Source organism: Ostrinia furnacalis, unplaced genomic scaffold, assembly GCF_004193835.3.
Source record: "Ostrinia furnacalis isolate ACB-3 unplaced genomic scaffold, ASM419383v2 OfSCF2515, whole genome shotgun sequence".
In the NCBI taxonomy this organism is placed as follows: Eukaryota; Metazoa; Arthropoda; class Insecta; order Lepidoptera; family Crambidae; genus Ostrinia; species Ostrinia furnacalis.
The window spans coordinates 160,564-186,910 of NW_021132754.1; the positions used below are offsets into that span (position 1 = coordinate 160,564).

The following is a 26,347-nucleotide window of genomic DNA, read 5'->3' on the forward strand; positions in this document are numbered from 1 at the left end:
GTTGCCACTGCCGGTCGGCTATGAGCCGCTCGTGTTTAAGAAGCCTTACTCGTTATAGAAGATTGTTTCGATCGTCGGAAAGAAACCTGAATGGTAGTAAATAAATGATATCTGGTAAATAAAGTTACCTAATGGTTAATCAACCATACACATTATTTAGTCGAATAAACACAAATTTTAGAAAAAATAAAAATTCTGAACATAACGCTTCCCTTTCCCATCGAGAAGTTAAATATGAGTGTCCCAAAATTAGCAAGTTACACTTACACCAAAGGTAAGCAGTGTTGCCACCTCGGATTTTATTAAATCGCTAGATTAAAAGCAAAATTCGACCAGATTCCAGATTTGGACCTAAAAAAACCACCATATTCCGCTAACATATTCAGTGCCGGATTATGACTAAGACTAAGTGCTTCCTTGATGATGCCGTAAGCAAGACCTACCCCCGATTAAAAACTGGTTCCTACTGACCGTGAAAGTGCTTCACGAGCTCTATCAAACAGTATCAATAATATCTTGCTTGCAGATCTATCCGAAAATTAAATGTTTTCAGCTTCTTTATACATTTACTAGCTGTGCCCGCGACTTCGTACGCGTGAAAACCCGTTTTCGCAACATTTTTCATTATTGCTCGGCTCCTATTGATCGTAGCGTGATGTTGTATAGCCTATAGCCTTCCTCGATAAATGGGCTATCTAACACTGAAATAATTTTTCAAATCGGACCAGTAGTTCCGGAGATTTGCGCGTTCAAGTAAACAAACAAACTCTTCAGCTTTATAATATTAGTAGGTATAGATACAGGCCAGTGTGTGCCACCGGCAGTGTCAGTGTGACGTGCTAATTTTGGAACATCATTACATTTTGTGTGCTTACCATGAGTTTACGTTAGGTATGCTCGCTAGCGAGTACGTCAAAAAATTATTTGAATTTTAGTTCTTGAAATTAGCCGCTAGGGGCCTAGGCGCAGTATAGATGGCCGATAGTTGCACAGATGAGACTGGATAGTTGGGCCCGATTTTAATTTGTATGAAGAATCGGCCGATACCAAAATTACCAAATCGGTGTAAACAGGGTGTTGGCGGAAGGTTAGACAAACTTCGTAGGTGTATACGCGAGAAAAAATTGAAGCAGTTTTTAGGTCAAATTTCAGAAAAAAATAAATAAAAACAAAAATATCAATGAAAAAAATGTAGCCCACTTAGAGACAAATGGGCGAACTTGTATTCTTAAAATGACCTTACACCCACGAAGTTTGTCTAACCTTCCACCAAACACCCTGTATATTACCGAAAGTCATGTCTCGAAAGCTAGTGAAGAATTTTCTTCCAGATATTTATAAGTAATTTGTAAAACAAATATTAATCTAAATACCTAATTATTGCATTACTTGGTTATTTTTATTTTCCCATAGAAAGTGAGTGATCGTGTGAATTCACGTTGCATGACCTAAGTAATTATTATTCTAACTTAGTCTGTCAGCAAAATAGAGAAGGTACGTATTTTTAGACTGAGTTGCACCACTTTAATCGTAACTAGGTATAACCTTAATCGGTGTTTTTGTATGGAATTTGTCAGTTTTGACGTTTGTAAAAGTAAGATGATAACAACCCAGCCAAAATTTGGTAATATGTATTACCATGTGGACAGGATGTTTCATAATTATTATGGTACAGCGTTGGTCTTATTTGAAGAACTTAAAGATTGATAACCTTTGACAGTCTTCTGATGTTACGAGTAAGGACCTATCCCCAGTAAGTATTATGTGCAAATTTTTAGAAAAGCAAACGCATTAACTTAAGGATTATTATCTAACTAGGTAGGTACCACCTTGAAATTGCAATGGAAATAACAAAAATAAATCAAGCCTGGTTATAGGCTGTTTAGTGATAATATCATACGTAATCTCAAATACTGACGTCAAGTAAGTTACCATATTATAAAACCTTGTATCCACTTGAGCAGACTCAAGCCAGGCAGATTGAAGGCAGACTGTAGCTGCTCAACGGGATACGAGGCATTAGAGCGCGCGCAAAAACCGACAACATCTGGCTCGGTCCGCGGTGACAGTCTCTGCCTCGCGCCTCGTGGCAAGTCGTGCCTCTGGTTGAGGCAGGGTCTCCGTTTGAGCGGCCGCTCTACTTAAAATAGAGATTCGTCATCCAACCGTATCCATGATTGCGTCTCTTACCCAATTGAATCTTATAGGTTTCTCAAAAAGCCAATCGCATACCTATAGATCTTTCTGCGATAACTTTAGTTTTATCCATCCTGTCTCCATCAGGTTGGCGGTCAACCCGGTTACCAGAGACCATTTATGTAAGACCTGCTACCTTGAACGTCATTAGCCTCGCCTACGCAACTAAAATTCAAATTTCAATCCCTGCTTATTTGCAGGTTCTAAGAGTTTCACGTCATAAAATCAATAAAGAACTAGAACTTGATCCCGTACAAAATAAAATAAAAGTTTCATCTGTTTTACAATTAATTGTAACTTCAAACTAAATTATCCAAATACCTGCTGTAGGACTTACTAGACATCAGATGTAAGACTCGCTATTATTAGGCCAGTAGAATTAGATTTTAAATCGGAAATAATTCCTACAAAAGATTTTATTGCTTTAATGGCTTTATTGGTTGCCCATTATGACTCTCCTAGGTTTTCGACTTCGACGGAGTTGTGCTTAAGTGGTGGGGGGGTATTTTCACGCGTACGAAGTTGATTTTGCGGCGTCGAACCTTGGACCAGGTATACGGCTAAGCAATGCAGTCTTAAAGGAGGGTACAAGGAAGAGGCAGCCATAGTAGATAACACATAGTCGTACAGGAGAGTGCAAGTAAGAGGTGCAGCAACCGTAGTTAAGGAACGGCTGGGCCGAACAAGGAGCCTATCCTTGTTCGGCCCAGCCGCATCCAGCTCGTAAGCCTTGATAGGGTTACACTGGTTGAAGCGGCCCCTTTCAAGACTTGGAAGCCTGCGGGTAACGAGCCATTGGACGTGGAGAGGGTCATTAATTATACTTACATTTTCTACTTTGTCGAAGATAAGCACGAGAACGGTTTGTCCGAGACATGAATTTCATCAAATCCTGCAGGATTTAAGTGCCCTTCAATCGTCATGAAGACTAGTTTTCGATAGGGTAAGTCCTTTACGCGGTATATATGTATAACCGGAAAACCCAAAAAACGCTCCTTTCGGGGCCCCCACCACTAAGCACAACTCCGTCGAAGTCGAAAACCTAGGAAAGTCTTAGCGGGCAACCAATGAAGCCATTAAAGCAATAAAATCTTTTGTTGGAATCATTTCCGATTTGATCAATTTTTGTGTTTAATTCTGGCCTATATTTCGTTCTAAAGATCTATAAAAGGTACAGTAATTTGTGTAAACCCTAAGAAATATAATATTATCATTATTATTGTAATATGCACCTGTAGATAATATGAAAATAACGTGTTATAACGGGTATATTAATTACACAATAATATTCACTTACTTACATATTAACTGTATAAAATCCATGTAGGTAGTAACTTAGATTCTACCTATTTCTAATAGTGACCATTAATTTTATTTATTTGTAAGTACAGTCAGCTCCATAGTCACTAAATAAAGGAGTATAAAACATGTCATGTAATAAGCGTCCATCTATACTATATGGTATTATTACGCGGGGAGCTATCGGTTAACCCCAAATGTGCTCGGTGGTGAAGCATACGCGGCGTGGTGCGGTCGGCAACAAGCGCCGTCTCGAAAGTTTTATACGTTTGAACAAGGTTTTTACTGATAAAGAAATAGTTAAATATTTATTTATATTTTTCTTCTACTTACTTTCATGTGTACTACCTCATTGATAATGAATTTTAGTTGCTGATAGGGGTAACCCCTAAGATGGGCGTTGTTTTACAAAACCACACTCTGTATAGCTTATTATATTAGTAAAACAGAGCTGTCTTAATAAATGCATGACATATCTCAGCGTTGCTAAAGTTCATTATCAATGAGTAATAATGATAAGTATTGATAATTGAAGCTAACTGTACTTACTTACAAACTTTGCAGCTTATTGTAAATTAGAATTGTGACAAGAATGCAATAAAATGTTTCAAGAAATACCTAAGTAATAAAATATTATATTGCTTAGCAATAATTCGTAAATAAGCAATAGCAATATAAAATTCACAAATGCTAAAATTGACAGCTGGTATCAACCATTTTGTACCTTTTTTAAAGGTTATTTTGTACCAAAGTCAAAATACTATGGTTTTATTCGACCACGACTCTTAACTTACCGGCGGGCAGGAGCGATAAGCAGGCCACTGCTTTAGTTTTATCACGTCTTGTCTGCGTGGCGTTCGTCATGCATCATACAAGGGCCAATTGTCATCCGTTTATAAAGCCCGCCACTATCTAGGTATAAGCTAAGATGCTCCTGATAGCCGTGGTCGAACGAATAGTAAGGCAGATTATGTTCTAGGATCGTTTCTGCGCCCACTTCATGTCATCAGCACGGGGTTTACATCCCGTTAGGGCCTCAATTATGAACTCTAATGTAGACCAAAAGTGGAGTTTCTCCAGTGGCCAGTTTAACCAGCCAGTGGTGATGCAGAAGTAAGTCTCGTGCGGCGCTACGTGGTGTATCCGGTGGTGGCGGCGAGGCAGCACCACGTGCCATTCTTGCAGACACACTACCCAAGTTGGTAACCCAAAATACGTGTGAGACCATTTGTGGATCTGAAATAGAAAAGTTATTGGGCATGATATTAAGTATTCATTTACAATGCAGAGCTGATGGGAGTGCGATCACCTTTACTTAATTGTTGCGAAGATAAATATGTACTACTATTAAACAAAATAAAAGTACCTATGTCTAGTTAATTTTGTAACCAAGCTTAAGTAGGTACTTCAAAAATTCACCAGTGGGCTGAGTGTGAGCGTTTAAAAATTGTATGAAAATTTTAGTTTTTGAACGTTTCCGCTAGGGGCGCTGTGCAATCCGTCATCAATTCAATTTATTGAGCCCTCAGCTCATTATAATCTCAAGAGAGACAATATTTGTACTAAATGCAGCACAGACCATGAGAATCAATGATATTTATTTATTTTACATGATGTATAACCATACTTATTATTGTTCTGTGGTGTAACAAACAGGGCAAGTAACAGTATCAGTATTCGCAAGTCTTTATTATACAACGTGTCCCAAAATTCAAGGATAAGCCGACGCCACAGGACGGACATAGTCTTGACTACTTTAGGAACAATAAGGAAAAAATCTATCTCAATTATTTTTTTACTTACACAATAAATTATGAAATTACTTAAGTTGCCGATACAAACAAAAAAACAGAAATATTTGAAAAATGGTAGGTAGTCGTGGTAATGTAAAATATCATAAGGGGTGTCAATTTTCGAAGAATTTCGTAATTTATTGTGTAACTTAAAAAATACTACCTTTACATTTAAGTTTCTTGTATTTAGGCTAAGTCTTTATTCAATAAATTTATCTTATCTTATCTTATCTTATCTTAATAATTGAGATATATTTTTTTCCTTATTTTTCCTAAAGTAGTCATGACTATGTCCATCCTGCGGCGCCGGCTTATCCTTGAATTTTGGGACACGTTGTATATTTTTTTCTCTTTCTTTCTTTACATAATTTATTTTGAGTTTTGTCGAATAAGGACATCATGGCAGTTTACCTACTCACCTGGTTGGTCATTGCTACAAATATACAGCATAAGTACCAATAGGCTATCCAGTGAAATTGCTTGTTGATGTTTATGTCATCATAAGTTGTTAGTTGCCATACAATTCGAGCCAGCACGGGTATGGTAATAGCAAAGTTGTCGCCATTTGTTTCTATGAAGTCGTGACGAGTAATTGAAGTAGGATCAATATGGTGTTCACGAAACGGCCGAAGGAAATTCTGGAAAAACCAAGTTTTAATTATAAAATGTATTAAACGGCGAAATTTTACAGACACTTTAATAATATAGCCGTTAGAATAAAGCAATGGACACCTGAATGATATACTTTATTTATATGATCAGATGTAATGCTAAAAATGTGTGTTTGTGTGTGTGCACTAAATCACACCAGCTAATTTGCGTGAAAGACTGAGGCTTTAGTTTATAAAGTGTAATAATAACAATATAATAAATCTAGAAGAGAAATAAAAAATACAGGCATTGCCCTTTCTTCAGCTCGGTTAATTTTCCAAATACAGGGGCATTATTTGGAGAAATTTATCAAATAACCAAAAAAACACGAATTAAAATGCAGATTTTTCTCAAATTGTATCATTTTTTATTATTTGTTGCCATTTTCTGAGTATTTTATGTATTTTTTTAGTATTGCCTGTTATTTAGCACTATTATTGTTTTTATTTTATCAGGATATACCTCTTAGTTTAAAAGTTATTACGTTTTCTTTACAATAAGTAATTGGATAAAAAAAAATCTATAAAAAAAATAAAAAAATCTCAATAAAAATTTGACCTCTTTTTGTCGATAAAAATAGGTCTAGTTTCATCTATTTTCATATGTACACTTTATCGTGACTCACACTGTATAAAAATTCCAAACTTAGTAGGTAGGTACCAAGATATCGATAAGCATTGAATAATAAAATTGTAATAAAATTGATAACTTTGTCAATAAATTATTTATATTCTTTATCAAACAATTCAAATGCCAGCATACATACTATGTTCCGCATATTATAAATCAAATCAAATCAAATCAAATCATTTATTTGTAAAACATAGGTAAATGTATAAATCAGGTGGTACATAATAATGGGTAGAGCTCTATGTTTGGCCTATGAGTGGCATACAAATTATAAGTCCCATATAAAGATACAAAAAAAATAATAGTTACATAATGTCAATTTTTAGAATTTAAATTTAATGCTTACAAAACTATCATGTCAAAATTATATTACAAATTAGTATCAGTCAAATATTCAGTTAATGTATAATATGATTTTCTTATGTGTAATACATACTGTTAACCCAAAATTCAACGATAAGCCGGCGCCGTAGGGTGAACATGGTCATGACTATTTAATAGGAAAAATAAGTAAAAAAAATAATTAAGATACATTTTTGAGAAAAAGTTTGGATGTCTGGATGTTTGTTACTCTTTCACGCAAAAACTACTGAACGGATTTTGATGAAACTTTACAATATTATTGTTTAAAACCCAGAATAACATAAATAGGCTATAATTTATGAAAATCTGTGACAAACGAAAGTTCACGCGGGTGAAGCCGCGGGCAAAAGCTAGTTTTTTCTAAAGTTTAACTAGTAAGTTTTCCTAAACCGTAGGAAAAGTAAGAAAAAAATTGAGATGCATTTTTTTCTTGCTTCTGACCTGCCCTTTCGTTGGGCTACTGATTTGAAGATGATATTTGATAGTACTAAACTAACTTTTTAAGGTTCCGTAGTCCTGACAAGGAACCCTTAATATGGTTTCGATATGTCTGTCTGTTTGTCCGAGGTTTTGCTTGGAAACTATTGGCAATAGAGAGTTGTAATTTGGTGGAGGTATGCCGAGGTGGCCGACAAAACGGTAAAGTAAAATTTTGAAAAAAAAAAAAAAAACACTTTTTTAGGGTAGCTCCCCTACATGTAAAGTGGGGATGATTTTTTTTTCATCTTCTACCCCATCGGGTAGGGTTTCGTTGGATAGGTCTTTTAAAATAACTTGCAAATTATTAAAGTTTAAAGTGCCAATCCCCTTTCGTTGGGCTACTGATTTGAAGATGAATGAAGACGAACCATAGCCTGAGGCAGAGTTACGAATATAATTATAAAGAGGAAAGATTTGTATATTTGTATAGGTAGAATAAGCTCAGAAACTACTGGACCGATTTGAAAAAAAAAGGCACAATTCGATGGCTCCTACGTATAAGGGCGAAACTGCCGCTTACGCCTTTTTCCAATTATTTAAGCAATTATTTCACTTTGCTCTAATCTATAACATCAGTAAGAAAAAAAAATTTTTTTTCCATTAGATACAAAATAAAATTTTAGGCAAATAGGCGTATGTGCAAAACTACGCCACGTATAAAGCCCAATCATACGATTCGTCAATCTATACGAGTAGTTGCTTACATAAACATATATTTTTTATAATCCAAATCTTAAATAAAGCCATGAAAATATTTAGCAAATTGTTTTATTTATAAATTATGACACATTATATAGTTATTTAATTTTTAGCGTTAAGAGTCGCATCTCAAACTAATTTGAAAATTATAAATAACTTGAAAAAATCGAACTGCCTAAGGCATCGTGGGTTCAATTCCCGCCTTAGGCAATTCGATTTTTTCAAGTTATTTATATTTTTTAAAAATATGACACATTATGTTAAAAGACCTAACTAAATCTCGAGCACAGTATATGGGCGTATTTGCGTTAAAACGTAAAACGGTACATTAAACGACTTTTTCTAACTGATTTATTATTGATATAGCACATGATAACAATTAAAATAATTACATGCATAAATAAAGAGAGTAATCGCTTAAAATATTATATTTACGTTGTCATTTAAGTCTCTTTACGTTGAACAATATACATGAAATTATAGAAATATGCCGACGTAAAAGGGCAATGCGTAAAATCTCAAAATATATAAGAAAAATATAAAAATTGATAACAGCAGTAGCAAAAGCATTACATGTTAAGGCTAAATGTGAAATTTCATTAAATTCGTTTTAGTAGGTCAGAAGATATGACCCAAAAATATGGTTCTGGCCACTAAAATGGCTCTCCTGTAAAATTTACTTTTTTCACTTACGCCAGTATACGTAGGAGCCATCGAATTAGATTTAGAATCCTATTTTGTTCCTAACATAGTCATAATAAGACCAACTTATATTTTTTTTATTTGTATTTTTTAAATTTATTGTTAAATACCTCCATCTTTTATCTACCCTCAGTTGGACTTGTTGGTGTTTAAGATTGCCACAGCCTAAGCTTTCAAAATTTTGCTGTGATAATAAGACAGCTAATGGTGCAGGTGCAGGTGCAGGTCATAACAGATACATGTGAATAAATCAAAGTATAAATCCCATTGTAATCTGTCTCGATAGAGCAGTGGTTCTTAACCTTTAAGTGACGAGGGACCATTTTATCAAATTTCTGTCTTGTCAGGGACCACTTATATTTTTTTCAAAATCCTATGAAAGGAGAGGTCCATTTCTCGCCCACTGTGCGCCGTTTGCGTTGTGTTGACTCGACTCATCACGTCACGTCACTTGTTTATTACGATGTCTTCGTGGACCACTTGCAATGCCTCCAGGGACCACCAGTGGTCCGCGGACCACCGGTTAAGAACCACTGAGATAGAGAATTGAATTGATAGAGAGAGGTAGTTACCTACATAAAAAAATTCAGCAGGACTTGTTTGTCGAACTTTAAACAATGACATGATAAGTAAATACTTAAGTCTAAGGCTCTTGCTATATGCTCAATTACTGGATTTTAAGTTTAGTTGTCCACTTCAACCTAAGTAGATCAAAATATCCCGATAAGTACTACCCGTTCGCGCTAAGTTTGCGCCGCACAGTAGTTTGATTTTAAAAATAGGTGGACATACGATCGAAAGTCATAATTTCACCGAAACAAAAATTGTTTTGGATAGCATTTTGAATGCTGATCAACATTTGTCATTATGCATTTTTCGATAAAACGAGCCTTTCATGCTTAAAAAAAATATGACAAGAAAATTTGTATGGAGAAAAATCTTTTTTATTTTTTTTCTGGCTACTGTTGCAAACTGTAGCGGTCAAACCTTATATAGTCGTAAGTACCTATGGTGCCTAACATTACTACATAAATACTTTTTGCGGGCACGCGCGGCGAAGCGAGTAATGGACATGCAAAATTTTAAATATTTTTATTTATTCATTATTAATTTAAATGCACTTAAAGTAATTATTAATAGATAAATATACTTAGTCTAACTTACTACAGCCCCCTATTACCTCATTTCACGCTAAAACCTTTCAAACTAGAACCTAAGTTTGTAGGTGCTAGGTAGTCTAAGTTGTCTTTATTGTCATTATAATATTCACTACTGGTCTACTGGTTATCGTGTAAGATAGATTAGATTTATATCAACCCTGTACCTAGGTATATACCTTCTTGGCACTTATAATACCGACATACACGATTAAAAAAAGTCTTCAAACAAGAACCCTTGACTTCAATGGTTATGAAAGATTTTTTAACTTTCTAGAGTAGTCCTGACTGAATAGATCGTTAAATCATTTTGACTGTCATAATCGATTACAGTAGGTAGCGGGATAGTTTCAATTTTGATAGAACTGTAATTTCCAGTTCTTCTGTTGAATAGTCTTATACTTTCGCAAAAATATTCTTTTTTTTTGGCTCCTTTAAAGAGGTGTAAGTTTCTTTCCCTTCGTCTTAAAAGATAACGTACATAACACCTTTATAAGTAGCTTCAAACATAAAGCATACCTTTACCCAATCATCTAACTGAGAAAAATCTGAAATCCGACATTTTTCACCTTCTTCCATTCATGTCTTCAATTATTATTATCTTCGTTCAAAAAACAATCAAAAAAAGATATTTTAGCCTATTCACTTATCTTGATCAGAGTGTTAAAAATAATCAAAGTCACTCACATACTTAGTTTTTCCGAAAGAATCCAATAAGCAGGTTTGCAGTACACCAAAATGTTATCACATTATCTGCACCATGTATCAGCAGTTTTTGTGTACGTTAGCTGGCATATAAAACTATAGGTAGAGGTGTACATAATGGATCTGCAATAATGTGTGGCAATACGGCTCGGAAACGTGGCCTCTCAATATAGGCCTTATAAATAAGCTCAAAATTGCACAACGTGCTATGGAGAGGGCTATGCTCGGTGTTTCTTTACAAGATCGAATCAGAAATGAGGAGGAGATCCGTAAACGAACCAAAGTCGTTGACATAGCCCAACGGATTATAGCCCGACGACCTCATAAAGGTAGCAGGAAGGCGCTGGATGCAGGGCAACACCAAGCGGCCATTTGGAAATCATTGGGGGAGGCCTATGTTCAGCAGTGGACGTTCTATGGTTGAAATGATGATGGATGATGAATAATGTGTAGAAGAGGGTTACGGATATTTCCATTTATGATGGAATTATTTGACTAACTGAATGGAGAGCCATAAAAATGTATTGTTTACTATATGGGTTGAAACCCTTACTGAACCCACTACCTACTGTAATCGATTATGACAGTCAAAATGATTTAAGGATCTATTCAGGACTACTCTAGAAAGTTAAAAAATCTTTCATAACCATTGAAGTCAAGGGTTCTTGCTTGAAGACTTTTTTTAATCATGTATGTCGGTATTATAAGTGCCAAGAAGTAGGTATATACCTAGGTAAAGGGTAGATATCTACCTAATCTATCTTACGCGATAACCAGTAGACCAGTAGTGAATATTATAATGACAATAAAAACAACTTAGACTACCTGGTACCTACAAACTTATGTTTTAGTTTGAAAGGTTTTAGCGTGAAATGAGGTAATAGGGGGCTGTAGTAAGTTAGACTAAGTATATTTATCTATTAATAATTACTTTAAGTGCATTAAAATCAATAATGAATAAATAAAAATATTTAAAATTTTGCATGTCCATTACTCGCTTCGCCGCGCGTGCCCGCAAAAAGTATTTATGTAGTAATGTTAGGCACCATAGGTACTTACGACTACATAAGGTTTGACCGCTACAGTTTGCAACAGTAGCCAGAAAAAAAATAAAAAAGATTTTTCTCCATACAAATTTTCTTGTCATATTTTTTTTAAGCATGAAAGGCTCGTTTTATCGAAAAATGCATAATGACAAATGATGATCAGCATTCAAAATGCTATCCAAAACAATTTTTGTTTCGATGAAATTATGACTTTCGATCGTATGTCCACCTTTTTTTTAAATCAAACTACTGTGCGCCGGTCCGTGGAATGCGCGTCCCCTTCCCCAACCGCAATTAATGTGTCTTATTTTACGCAAATACACATTTTTTATCAATAAAAACTATTTTACATGTAGTTTGATAAAGTTATACATAGATGCTTCCTTTCGAGTGACGTCATATCGCCAGCGGCAAACTTACAGCGAAACGAATAGTACTGCTCATAGTTTTTTCATCGAACTCCCACGGGATAGGCAAGTAATATTTTCAGGCATTATAGATAATTATATCATGCATCAATATTAATTAAGAATGGATGCCAATTTTCTAGGACAACGGAGAAAAAATGTTTTCTGAAAATCATAAATTATTAAATAATTCCTAAATTACTGCAGCAATAACCATTTATTTTTGCATAAAGGTAGACGTTATAGTGATAGGTAAAATTTACAAAATTCTGACTTAATGCAATTTTTTTAGAAAATATGCTTCTAAAACTGTTTTTTTATAAAATCACAAAATCGAATATTTCTTCGAAACTAAGCAAATACAACTACTAGTTCCTTCATCAATTTTATACATAATAGTAATATCTAACGATTGAATTAATAAAACAGGGATGTCCGCTTCTAAGCCAAAATAAAACACTGTGCAGGGGTGGTAAGTATTGTGGTTGAAACTTGAATAGGTGGCGTGACGTCACAGTACCGCCTATGTTTGAGTTCCACGCGAAAATAATTATGGAGGTAATTTAAATAATTAATCAGCCATTTCTTGATGGATTTAAAAAAGAACATCACTGTCTTTCTAGTTTTGGTCTATATTTTAATCCCATTCAGTGAAATACACTCGCGAGCAAAACTATGGAATCACTTCCATGAAGTTGTTTCCACGCGATCTTGTGTACGAGTAGTAACGAATTTGTTAGTAACAAAAAAAGTAGCACCATTTTTAAGATTAAACTTTTAACTTTAAATTGATACCAAATTCATTTAAATCACACCAGTATTTAAAAAGATATCCCGGCTGATGTGAAGAAGTAAGGAAAAAGACATGTATCAACTGTTTGATACGTCGCGAGTTGCGGCCTATTTACCCCCTATAAAAGCACGTGTTTTAGGATTTCTTCTTTCACACGTTGATCCATACACATCTCCGCTTCTTTTGACACTTTACCTGGGATTCTACACCTTCAGAAGCAGCATAAATCGTTGCACTATTGCAAGAAGGGCTCAGCCAGCGGGCTGCTGTCGCACGTAAGCTCCACATAAGCCAGTCCTGGGTTTCGAAAGTTTTAAGACGTTTTCGGGAGACTAGTGGCTTTATCCCGAGACCAAGTTCTGAACAGCACCGGTGCACATCGCAGAGAGATGACTGTTTTTTCATGTCAACCTCTCTATGAAATCGTCATTTGACTGGTATCGACGTCCACTAAGAGCTCAGAAATGTTCGTAGGATAGCTGTTAGCGAGTGGACAGTTCGTCTAAGATATAAGCAATAGAATTTGACTCCAAAAAGGCCTGCCACAGGCTCGAAACTGATGGCAGGTCAGCGAAAAGCACGCTTTCAATTTGCTAGTACACATCTCGATGGGAAGTCGAGCAACCCACCCCCATTAGCCACTGTTTCAGTGAACCAGCACTGCACTAATCGCTCCCCAGGCCGCCTATAGACCCGACCTCTTCGACTACTGCACATTCATTGGAGAACAAAACTCGCCTATTACTCACCTTCCCATCAAAATAAGTGCGAGCTAATTGAAAGCGTGCTTGTCGGTGACCTGCCGTCAGTTTCGAGCCTGTTGCAGGCCTTTTTGGAGTCAAATTCTATTGCTTATATCTTAGACGAACTGTCCACTTGCTAACAGCTATCCTACGAATTTTTCTGAGCTCTTACTGGACGTCGATACCAGTCAAATGACGATTTCATAGAGAGGTTGACATGAAAAAACAGTCATCTCTCTGCGATGTGCACCGGCGCTGTTCAGAACTTGGTCTCGGGATAAAGCCACTAGTCTCCCGAAAACGTCTTAAAACTTTACTTTCGAAACCCAGGACTGGCTTCTGTGGAGCTGACGTGCGACAGCCCGCTGGCTGAGCCCTTCTTGCAATAGTGCAACGATTTATGCTGCTTCTGAAGGTGTAGAATCCCAGGTAAAGTGTCAAAAGAAGCGAAGATGTGTTTGGATCAACGTGTGGAAGAAGAAATCCTAAAACACGTGCTTTCATACGTAAATAGGCCGCAACTCGCGACGTATCAAACAGTTGATATTATGTCTTTTTCCTTACTTCTTCACATCAGCCGGGATATCTTTTTAAATACTGGTGTGACTTAAATGAATTTGGTATCAATTTAAAGTTAAAAGTTTAATCTTTAAAATGGTGTCACTTTTTTGTTACTAATAAAATCGTTAGTACACAAGATCGCATGGAAACAACTTCATGTAAGTGATTCCATACTTTTGCTCGCGAGTGTATAATGTTTTCAACATCACGAAATGTCAAACACAGCACCAGTAGGTAAGCAACGATCGCGGCGTTCGACTGGGTAGCGATTTTTTTACTAAATTATTCTAATTATTTATTTTTTATTCATTCTTATTCAAGTTTATGTAATAGTAGCACGAAAGCCTCTTCAATTGAAACTATTATAAAATTAAAAATGCTTATGATTAACAAGCAACCCAGCTATGCATGGTTGTAGAGTAAAGCTTTAGAAAAATTTCATTCAAACAACACATAAAACGTGCCTAGATGATTTGTGGAAGAAAGATCATTTAATTATATTATGCACAAGCACTTTATTATTATTATCGTTTCATTTTTGTCTGAATAATTACTGCCACAGGACATTTTATTGCTAAACATAGACCTCCCCAATGTTTTCCAGATTGGCCAGTTGATAGAGGCCAAAATTGTGTGGAATTTTACAAAGACTAGCTCTAAAATACCAAACAACAAAAACAGTTATCAGTGTATCAGTCTTCAAGCCTAAACATAAAACAAAAATCTTGTGTTTTTAGTATAGAAGATTAATATGTTATCACAGCAATGTAACACTATTAATTTATCTTGAGAAGTTATAGAAAAATAAGATATACAGGATCATTGAAGAATAGAAGGCAAAGCAGACACGCATGTGGCATGATGACAACTTATGGATTGCATTATCAAAAATATTATGATTACTTTGCCTATGAGAGGTAAGTCAACAGTGCCCCAAGTGTCTGCAGCCCAGTGTACCACGCCTGAAGCAAAATCTGCTGTTAAAACACCGGCAACTGCTGCAAATAATAGCGACACATCGGCACATATGTGTCTGGCCATGAGGATTCCAGCACAAATACATAATGTGCAACAAACCACCACACACACCCATTCCTGGAGCCTTTTGCCTGTTGAAAAAAATTGTTATATACCAAACCGAAACCACTACGAATATTGCCATTTTTATCTTGAAATCATATCATACAGCTAGTTATGTACCTACTGAACATGTGTTATGCACACGTCAACACATATTCAGTAGGTGTAGGTAGGAATCAGTATATCAACAACTTACATCAGTAACACAACACCCTTGGTATACATGTCTATATGTTTATTTATGATTTCTGTTCAATAACTATATGACATACTACAAAGTTAGTACTTAATAGGTACATTGTTTTATACAGTATGTTGTGCTTAAAAATTGCATTAAAACTGGCAAATGTATAGCTATAATATGCCTAGTGTTTATAATCGGAAATTTTGCATGTACTGAAATGTTTTATACATTCAAATAAGTTTGACTTTGACGTGACATCAATACCTCCTAAAAAACTCTTTTTAATTTATCTAATTATTACTCACCTGGACTATAAAGTTCGGCCAATTCTTGTGCGCCACGGTGCCGTGGACCCCAGCGTGGCTGAGTGCCTACTTCACTTGATGATTGAGTATTCGCATTAGGATCATCCTCTGACATGGAATGCTCAAGAATTTGTCTTTCCGTTTTTACTGGCGCAAGTAATGTTGTTGCCATGGTGCTGGCGTATTCAAAACGTTCACAACCAAGTCCAGTAAGGCCATCCCTTTTAGAACAAGGGGGAATAGGCAAAGGTAAAGCCATTATTCAATAATAACCTATAACAACACTTCAAATGGCTTATCTGTTCTTATCTTATTGACGATGATTTTTGGTAGAAATTACATATCAATCAATCAAAAGATTAACTCGTAAAACACGGTTCGCAAACACTGACCAAACAATGAATGAAAGAGGAGGGATCGCTAACGTATGATCGTAATCAATCGTAATCGTAATCAATACAAAAAAAAATAGTAGGTAATTAGGTATATTGAATGACATTTATTAAACGTTCCGAAACCCAAAAATCCTTTTCTTCAATGACATACCTAATAACTTTTGGAATATTTTTTCCGCAATTTTTTCCAGCCGCTAGAAAGCTCAATAAATAAAAATAATTCATGGTTATAACAAATAGCAAACTAAGAGACAAAATTTCTTGTCCTAAAACGATAAAAAAGGCAACAATGATGTAAAGAAAACAAAAATGAAATCTAAAAAATCTAAATAAATAATATGATAGAAGGCGAAACTACGCAAATCGGAACGTATATAGTTTATTTGTCAAAAGGACGGTACCACGCTCTCAGTGTTAGCGGTTTTTTAAACTGTCACCAAACGTCAATGCCACAATTGGCCATTATTCTTATTAATGAACACTTAGACGTTTTTCATTGGCCAAAAGAGCGATATTTGTTCGATAACTTCAATAGAATCGTTTGCAATAGAAGCGTAGTACCTACTAGTAATAAAAAAAAAAATAATGAATTTGATGTGATGATGTGTAATGTGTGTGAAATCCGTCATTTTCGCAGATAATTATTTATATTAAAATTTTTAATACGAATTATCGTCAACTGTAGATGTTAAATGATTTATATTTGATAAAAGATGGACATGAGAGCAGCAAAACTAGAATTAGCCAGAAAAAAGGTAAGGAATTTTTGATTACCTACACTTCGGCAGAATGCTATGATGTTGTCTCATCCTTTGCCCCACTAAAGCTAACACAAGTATCCGTCACTGTACGACTGGATATTTAAAGATAAGTCTGTAGTAGGTACCTAGTTTGAATTATAAAAAAACATAATAGATATTTCTGATCATCCCATATAGATGGGATGATCAGAAATACGTAGATAAGTAGATACGGTAGGTAACCTTCCAATTGTAGGTGCCACAATAGAAATCCACATACAAACTCCCACTGAATTCTATTAGGCTCAGCAGGTTGTGAGTTGACAACTGATAAATAAATATAATTATTCTTACTAGTTAGTTATCAAAGAATTTTATTTATTATACTAGTTATGATGTACAGTTACCGTAAAATTTTGAATTTCGTCAAATTATAATCTGCCGTACTTGGATTACAATCTAGAACCTTTTTTTTTTACGGGGAAAAAATGCGTTGAATCGCATACCTACCCTGCGGGGACAGGGGGTTATGTGGGGCTCACCACGTCAGAAGGACGAGGCATACCCACTAAAAAGACCCCGGTGCTCCGTCACTCGCCATAAGTGGGAGGAGACTGTGGGTTTCCGGACATAGCCTTCTCTACCACAGCCCCTCCCGGCACAATCTAGAACCTAACCTAACCTGTTAGTTTACAATCTCATGCATTATTTATAAACTGACGGGAGTTCACAATTTCATGTTGACAACATTGACATCGTATAAATAAGTGTCTAGTTTATTACATTGCTTTTCATTTTGAGATTAACATACCTTTTGGTCAATGCTATTTTGAAATTATTGACTTTAGAATGTGTTAATTGTGGCTTAAAACTTAATTAAGTACTTTTTATTTTCTGCATTATTTTAGCTCAGGGATCATCAAGAAAAAAAATTAATTACTACACATAAATCCGAAGTGGATACCATTGATAGTACTAGTTTGTCACAGAACCCTAGTGCTCTTGATAACAGTGAACTTACTGAAGGCAATAAAAATGTTGATAATAATGCTGCTAAGATATTTGATCAATCTGAACCTTTAGATTTGAATGTAAATGTTACGCAAATACTTGTTGCCAATAAAAGGAACTTAGAAGAACAGGTAGCAGAATTACAATTAAAATGTGACCAACTAGATTCAGATTATAAGGCTGAAATCAACAATCATAATAATGCTAGACAACAAGTGTTATTTTTGCAAAACGAATTAAAAGATTTGATGGATAAGTATGGGGCTGCCACGGAAAACAGTTTATTAATGAGTGAACATATTAAAGAGTTAAATAATTTAAAAACATCCCTTACTGATGATAATAACAATTTGACTGAACAACTAGAATTCACCAAATCAATTTTGACTTCAAAAGAGACAGAAAACACCAGTCTACTTAATCAACTCCATTTTCTTCAAAATGAATTAGATTGTACAAAATTACAATTGCAGCAACTTACAAGTGGATCAAATGTTTTAATTGCTCATAATGATGCTAAAGTTGATAATCAAGAATTGATACAAAAAATAAAGAATTTGGAGGAACTTTTAAAAGGAACACAAAAAGAGAAAGACCAAATTAATACTCATTATGAGCACTATGTTGCAGAATTAAATCAGCAGTTAAAGACTACTATGTTAAAAAATGAAGAATTTTCAAAAGAAATTTGTAATCTTTCTAACAGGGAAAGTAGTCTCATTGATCAAATTAGTGAGATGGAAATAAGGTTACAAAGTGTTCAAGGAAATCACGATAAAACTGTTGAAATCACTACTATAGACAATGGAGAATTAAAAGAACTTCATGATAAATGTACAAAAGCTCAGGTAAGTTCTCCTTCTGCTTGTCACAACCATGGTAATGATTTCAGTTTAGATTATGCATCTTAGATTTTGGGTAGCTACCTCCCCCCTCCATCATACCCCTTCGCCCTTTCAGCATCATCATCATTTCAGCCATAGGACGTCTACTGCTGACAGGGTTCGAAATTATCAAGATAATTCCGCTTCATAATAATTATCGGATAATTATCAGATAATTATCGGATAATTATCAACAGTATAAGATACATTTGTTTCATAAGAAATTCAGATTGCGAATGTTGCTTTATGTTTTTGGTTGCTGATTGTTGTCAAGTTACCTATTGCTAGTCGCATAAAGCTTGGAAAATAGATAAATATTTTGACGCTAGATAACTTACTGATCATTCTGATCATTGTGGAGCTAAATAGATACGTTTTGTAACTATCAATGTTGATTAACACCCACCACTAGACGCAAGTGCGGAATACACGTTCGAAAACTTCGAATACAGTTCATTTTCATGAGCGCATTTTTTTGTTATAATCAACCGATAATTATCCATCTGTTATTATCACGATAATTATCCTTTCGAACCCTGACTGCGGAACATAGGCCTCCCGAGGAGGCCCTCCCCCAATGAATTTCATAATTACTGGTAATAACCGCGTCTAAGCGGCCTGCATCCAGCGCCCTCCTGTAGTTTGTCGGTCCACCTTGTGGGTGGACGTCCCACGCTGCACTTTCCGGTACGTGGCATCTTCTCCAAAACCTTGCTTGGAAATGTTTGATTTAGGGGATATCAAATTCTGTCTCTGTTTCTCTGTGTCGCTTTCACGCCTAGACCGATTTTGATTTGGCATAGAGATCATTTGAGTCCCAGGAAAGGACAGGATAGTTTTTATCTAGGGTTATTTTAAAGGGGGGGGGGTAGTATCATATAGCTCATCTCATGACTGCCGCCCCGACGTGCCACCCCGGCCCCCCCGCTATGCCCTGCGATAAAGTTTTTCTGTGTCAGACAAACTAAGAAAGAAATATGAATAAAGTAAATAATAATAATAAATCTTTAATCTAGGTAATAACTTAACTATTTTTCTACTGTTTAGTGCACTTTTTTTGGAGTCGGTTTAATTTCACTCAGCATTACCGAGAGGGGGAGGACTATTAGGGGCAGTGTTGGCAAAAAGTTAATCTGATTAATGATTAAAATCATTAATTAATCATTAACCAAAAATTTTGATTAAGATTAATTAATCATAATCATTAATCGTTAATTTGATTATTTGATTAACTATCTACTATTTTCATAAGAAAAGGGTTGGGGGTGTATGAAAAGGTACTTATATAATGTCTAGCAAAGGGGGGATCTGGAGTTGTACTGTCGTTTTCCCAAAAAACTGCGTCAATTTTCACTACTCAAAACCATCAAAACACATCGCACTAGTTTTGTTTCTCACAATTCCTTCTACTCTTCCGGTATCCTCCAGCAAAAATGGGTCAGGAAAGAAGTTAAGCGGGCTGGCTGACTATAGGGGAGAAGTCCCCTATCGTCAGCCAGCCCCTAAGAAGTGCTAAACTAGGAGGTTTTGCGTGTTGGGGAGGTGCAGGAGACTTCGTACCAGAAGTTTCAGGGGAGGCTAGGGGTGGGGGGCAGGTGGTGGGAGTGTGGGGTTGCAAGTAAGTGCTGGAACGGTGAAATTAAAGTGGACTGATATCCTCCTACGGGAGGTCGGAAGACTGCACCGGAAGTTTCAGCGAGGGAAGGGGGCGGGGGGCAGTCTAGGTTACCTTATATTTATCTAGGTATGACCTGTCATAGAATTGTAACCTAAAACCAAACATCTAATATTAGAATTCAATGTTTTATTTAACATTGTTTTCGATTTTAAGAAGTTAATCAAGTTAATCAAATTAATGATTATTGATTAATGATTAACAAATTAATCATGATTATGATTACTTTTTTAATCATGATTATTTTAATCAGGATAATTTAATCATGATTAAAATTAATCAAATTAATTAATTGATTAAAAAATTAATTGATTAGTGCCAACACTGATTAGGGGGTAGCTTCTATCCTCCCAACCCCTACCCTTCCCTAAAATCGTGGACGCTAAAGCTGAGGGAAATAATAAGTAAACCTACTTTTGAATTTATACTTTTAGTAAAGCCCGGTTTCCACTAAAGCGAGCGGTTGAAGTGTTTGCGATCATTTGCATTTTTGTTACTATGTAAGACCCGCAATACCTAAGGTTCTATCTATAAGTATTTAATTAACCTTTTTTTTTTTCAGAATGAACTGCAAGATTGTATGAGAAAATACGAAGAACTTTTTGACTTATACAAAAAAAGTGAACTCAGAGTTCAGGAGCTACAAGAGGAAATCAACTCCAACAAGGCCCACGATAATCTAAGCTTGACGAAATTAACAGCTGATATTGCCAGTGATAAAATTGCTGCGCAGAGAGCTACTGAACAAAACAAAAAATTAAAAACCAGTATACAAGAACTTGAGGAATCATTTGTTAAAATGGTTAGTAATTTTAAAACTGAACCTGAATAAATACGCCTATCGGTCGTTTGGCCGAGTGGTTCGTGTATTATGCAAAGGTTTTAGATTAATATAATAATACTCTTGTAATACCTCACATAAACGTGTGTCATTTTGTATACACGAACTTATTGCTCTGGGTGTGTCCTATGCATATTTATTTTATTTAAAAACTATTGCACACAACAAAATTTGGAGCACCTACAATTAAATATTAAAATACCTACATTTTTATAAAGTGATATAATTAAATGATCAGCCGTAATAACATTTCGTTAGCCACTAAAAACAGCATCAAAATCATTTGGTTACCGTTAGCCAACAAATATTTGATTTGTAAAAAAAAGATCGTTCAGAAATCCTTGTGTCGCAAATAATCTTGATATTGTTCAGCAATTTAATCGTAAAATAGGCAGCATAAAATAATATGGGTTTGCGTAATAAATAGTCAATCCGTAAAATAACTACTTGGTCAGAAGAATTAATAAATTGGTCAGCAGCATAATTAATTGAATTGCATTTTCCATGCATGTGCGGGCGCACCGCACGCTGTGGGTGTCCGCCACGTGTCCGCAATGGGCAGATTTTTATACCAATTAAAACAATGTGTATTATCGTTTTAACTTGAATACTTGATTATAACGGTTTTTAGGAATGTTATAAAAGTATAACAAATAACAATATTATCAATTTTAATTTTCAAAAAGTTTACTTATTATAAATGTATTCACATGAACATTTTTACAGAGTCAAGATAAATTGGAGTTGACTGAAAAGCTAGCTGCCGAGAAATTTTTAAATAGAGAATTAACGATTAAGTTGGCTGACATTGAGGAAAGGAGTAAAGACCTTCATGTGAAACTAAGAGCTAAGGATGAAGAAATGATTCGATTGCAAATGAACTATCGGGAAATGGAGAAAGAATTAGAAAACAAGTTTAATGATGTTAAGAAAACTTATGAAACAACTACGCATTGCGATTCTCATGGACAGAAAGAAAGCTTAAAAGAGGCAAATTCCTTATTAGAAGCTAATTTCGACAACTCTATATTGGACACAGCTAATAACAATGCAAGTTTAGATGAGATAATAAAAAAAACTGAAAAACTAAACATTCCTAAAGAAGATGCCATGATAAAATTACAAGAACGTTTTTTGAAAATAATGGGAGAAGTAGCCGACCTATCAGACGAAAAGCATAATTTGGAACATATTATTCTTCAGTTACAGAATGAAACAGATACTATATGTGAATATGTTGCTTTGTATCAACAGCAAAGAAGTTTATTAAAAAAACGCGATGAAGAAAGAAACGCTCAAATTAAATTGTTTCAAATCGAATGTGATAGACTGAAAACACAATTAGAAGAGTTGAGCAGAATCATATTGAAATTTGCAGAAGACAAAGAATTGTTTGCATACTTTCAAGTGGAACATAGAAAAAATGACATGGAAAAAATTAGGAACTTACTTGTTAACTTAAAAAATAACACATTAATCGATCCGAAAAGCAGTTTAGAATTAAGTAATGTATATCCATGTAATTGTTGCTCTGGTAATCTAATTGATGTATAACTCTAATTTATCGTTGGAACACGTTTTTGAGACGGAGCTGTGTTCACTTAATGTTATGGATGTACCTACACGTTTTCTTACGATTTGTGGTCATGGAAATGTACATGGGCGATGAAACGATAAAAGTAATGAAAATCATTCAATTGAAAATACTAAACTAAATATGCTAGTGTTACGATTTGGTTCACTACAACAGGCGAGTGGCGGGACTTAAACCAGCATTCCTCGGATCTCGAATCGGCCTGACCGACACTATTGTGTCAGTGCTCACAAATAGCTTTAGACGCATGTTACTTTATGCAAACGTACCATCCCCATGACACAACAACACTCTACTTCCCTTAATTAAGATGTGACATTTTAATGAGACTTCCATCTCACCTTGCTTCTTATGAAAATGAGATGTTGATTGAACTTGCATACGTACCTTTTATTTATTCGTATAGTATTATTTATCTATCGCGACAGAGTAAGTCCGGCACGTGCTCGAAAATAATTCACAAAGCAATATAAAATATGTGCAATATTATTGCAATTAACTTGGAACTAATTTATTTATTTAAGGACAACCAACAAAACATACACCATACATTCACAGTTTCCTTATAAATAAATTAAGCTAAGGTGTTGCCTTAATTAAAGGTTGCCACGACATGCACAGAATGTTGGATAACAATAACGTTGCCAAAGTGACAGAAAACAATGAATTATATTAACTAACTGTCGGAGTATACAATTCAGAAATAATCTGGGTAAACCCACCCTACAGCCCCTACAAATATACGGCCCATACTTAGTTTAGTTAAAATAAGTTACTTTAACTTTAACAAACGTCAAAAATCTATCAAAATCTTTACAAAATACACTGGTTATCGTAAAGGTGCGTACGGATTGCGCGTACTCTGGTACTCGTACTCTCCATGTATGTATGGACTAGGCGTTCCGGATACGCGTAAACTGAGTACGAGTACCAGGGTACGCGCAATCCGTACGCACCTTAATAGTTACTGTTAAAGTTGGGTGGTGCGGTGCAACGTGCCTAAGAATTAAACACGTAACGCCGCTGCTACCAGTACTACTACTAGAACCACAGATATGGATTAGAGTAGATACAGCAAGTTGATCGTCAAAGCGTGCCATTCCGATATGTCCAAATGGACATACATGGTCGAGTGATGTTCATGTAATCCGATTACAACAATCGGTTACGATGATTTTACGAGGACAGTAGTACGAACACGGTAGAAAGAAGAAATTATTTACGGATTGAGAATTGTAATTAACAGCACAAGTAACAAATAATTAATTAGAATAAAGTAGCAGTAGAAGAAGTGTAAAGTAGCATTGTTTTTAATACATATCCTGCGATGTACTCTTAAGAGTTAAAACCATGGTCCCTGTATGTGGTGCACTCATACCGATCCCAAGGAACCGTACTTACTCATAACAATAAGACACACACTGATGCTTGTCTGTATTCATGCACTTGACAAATGTATGTCTTGAAACGCTGGTAGGGTAAAAAAAATAACGAGATTTGACGATTTGTAAGAATTAATTTATTTTAAAAAGGTAAATAAAGATGTTTTTGATTTTGTATTTAACAAATTATCAGTTTTATCGGAATTAATTAATTTTCGAATCGAGTCACACGATATCATTCGATGACTTTGCAAATGCAGTACGATGATACGATTACTTTTACGTTGCGGCAATCACTAAAATTCGCTAAAATGACACTAATGACGTTTAAAAAGTGGCACGCTCGGCTTCATACAATTTTTGACACATGCTGCATCTATCCTTATCTGTGACTAGAAGTGAAGTGAGACAGATGCGCGGCGGACTTACGCCTCAGAGGATTGTCAATATAAACTGTCACACCTACACTCGAGTTGTACGTTACATAATTATTATTAATTGTATAAATAAATGCTGTTATTTTCTATTCATATTTTTATTGCTAACTTACCTCTCAGGCAACAGTGGCATTTCCATGGTCAAGCAGCGACATTTGTGCCCCCCGTACTTTTTGAGAAATTGTTAATGTCGCTGCGGTAACGTTTCGCAGATTTCCATATCTTCGGAACGACTTGATGGACAGATACGATTTTTTGTTAGCAGATGGTATGTGATTAGTGCCATAGTCATTATTAAAAAAAAAAACGCAAGGCATATGAATTAGATGGGTTTCTGTGAAAATCGAAAATAGCCTCTAGCTCTTTAACCGCATAAGAAAGGCGCTCTGTGATTGCAGTTGGCAGATGTCTGTTAGAAATATGAATCGTCTGTCTAATCGTCTGTGAAAATTTTGAAACCCTCTGTCTAATTTTAGATTAAATAAATTAATTTTAGAACTGTAAATGGCTCACTTATTTCGAGCCTCAAATAAGGCAATATTTAAGAAGATAACTGCTTTTCATGGTAATCAATCTGCAGTGCTTACATGCAAATAAATGTATACCGAATTTCAGCCTTATGGCCTTCCGTATTTGGTCGTATAATAGTCGAAAAGCTCTCGTTGCGTTGTTTTATTGATTATATTATCGGTTAATTACAAACCGTAGAAGGCTGAAATTCGGTATGCATTTATTTGAATATAAGCACTGCAGATTGATTACCATGAAAAACAGTTATCTTCTTAAATATTGCCTTTTTTGAGGCTTGAAATAAGTGAGCCATTTTTAGTTGTAATATTGATTTATTTCATCGAAAATTAGACATAGGGTTTCAAAATTTTCACAGAAGGTACATATTTCTAATAGACATCTGCCACTGCAATCACAGAGCGCTTTTCTTATGCGGTTGAAGAGCTAGAGGCTATTTTCGATTTTCACATCTACCTAATTCATAATATGATGCCTATTATAATATGAATTTAAGCCTTACGTTTTTTTTTTGGAATAATGACTATGGCACTAATCACATGCCACCTGCTGACAAAAAATCGTATTATGTATGTCCATCAAGTCGTTCCGAAGATATGGAAATCTGCGAAACGTTACCGCAGCGACATTTACAATTTCTCAAAATTTAATTTAGTACTAAACATGTTGTGTACGCTGATTTTGGATCTCTGTTTAGTTATTTAATATTTTGTTAATTTCATGGCTATATAATTGAAAGTGATCTGTTTGTGTACCTATTTTAAATAAATAAATAAGGGGGGCACAAATAATGTCGCTGCTTGACCATGGAAAGTCACAAATATAAGCTACCTATTGAGATACTTTAAATCTGGCTAAGGCTAATAGGTAAAAATCATGTCGCTGCAGTAACGTTTTCAAGCATTACTACAGCGCAATCTTATTTTCTCCATTTACTCCGAAACCTTATTGGGCACAAATGCAAGATTCTCGGCACATTTACAGGATATAAGGCACTAACTTTTCCACAGATGCACATCTTGATTAGCGTCACCATGTCGCTGAGGTAACGCACACAGATTAACTC

General features: G+C 35.3%; 2 protein-coding genes across 3 annotated transcripts; one reads left to right on the plus strand and one right to left on the minus strand.

Moving 5' to 3' along the window:
- Positions 1-943: 943 nt before the first annotated feature.
- On the minus strand, positions 944-16,237 carry Kua (Plasmanylethanolamine desaturase Kua). 2 transcript variants are annotated; one of them, XR_003656140.1, is made up of 5 exons: positions 15,795-16,237; positions 15,129-15,334; positions 5,708-5,926; positions 3,398-4,731; positions 944-2,679 (listed from the first exon to the last, which is right to left on the minus strand). XR_003656140.1 is itself a non-coding variant. In XM_028308820.1 (4 exons), the coding sequence occupies exons 1-4, from the start codon at positions 16,051-16,053 to the stop codon at positions 4,471-4,473; spliced, it is 945 nt and encodes a 314-aa protein (XP_028164621.1). In that variant the 5' UTR covers positions 16,054-16,237; the 3' UTR covers positions 944-4,470. The 2 variants fall into 2 exon arrangements, 1 of the variants encoding a protein (XP_028164621.1); XM_028308820.1 differs by having other exon boundaries at positions 944-4,731.
- Positions 16,238-16,759: 522 nt separating this feature from the next.
- On the plus strand, positions 16,760-23,463 carry LOC114355809 (golgin subfamily A member 2). Its single transcript, XM_028308829.1, has 4 exons — positions 16,760-16,944; positions 17,838-18,788; positions 21,062-21,301; positions 22,067-23,463. Exons 1-4 carry the CDS (start codon positions 16,903-16,905, stop codon positions 22,892-22,894), a joined length of 2,061 nt encoding a protein of 686 aa, XP_028164630.1. The 5' UTR covers positions 16,760-16,902; the 3' UTR covers positions 22,895-23,463.
- The last annotated feature ends 2,884 nt before the right edge of the window (positions 23,464-26,347 follow it).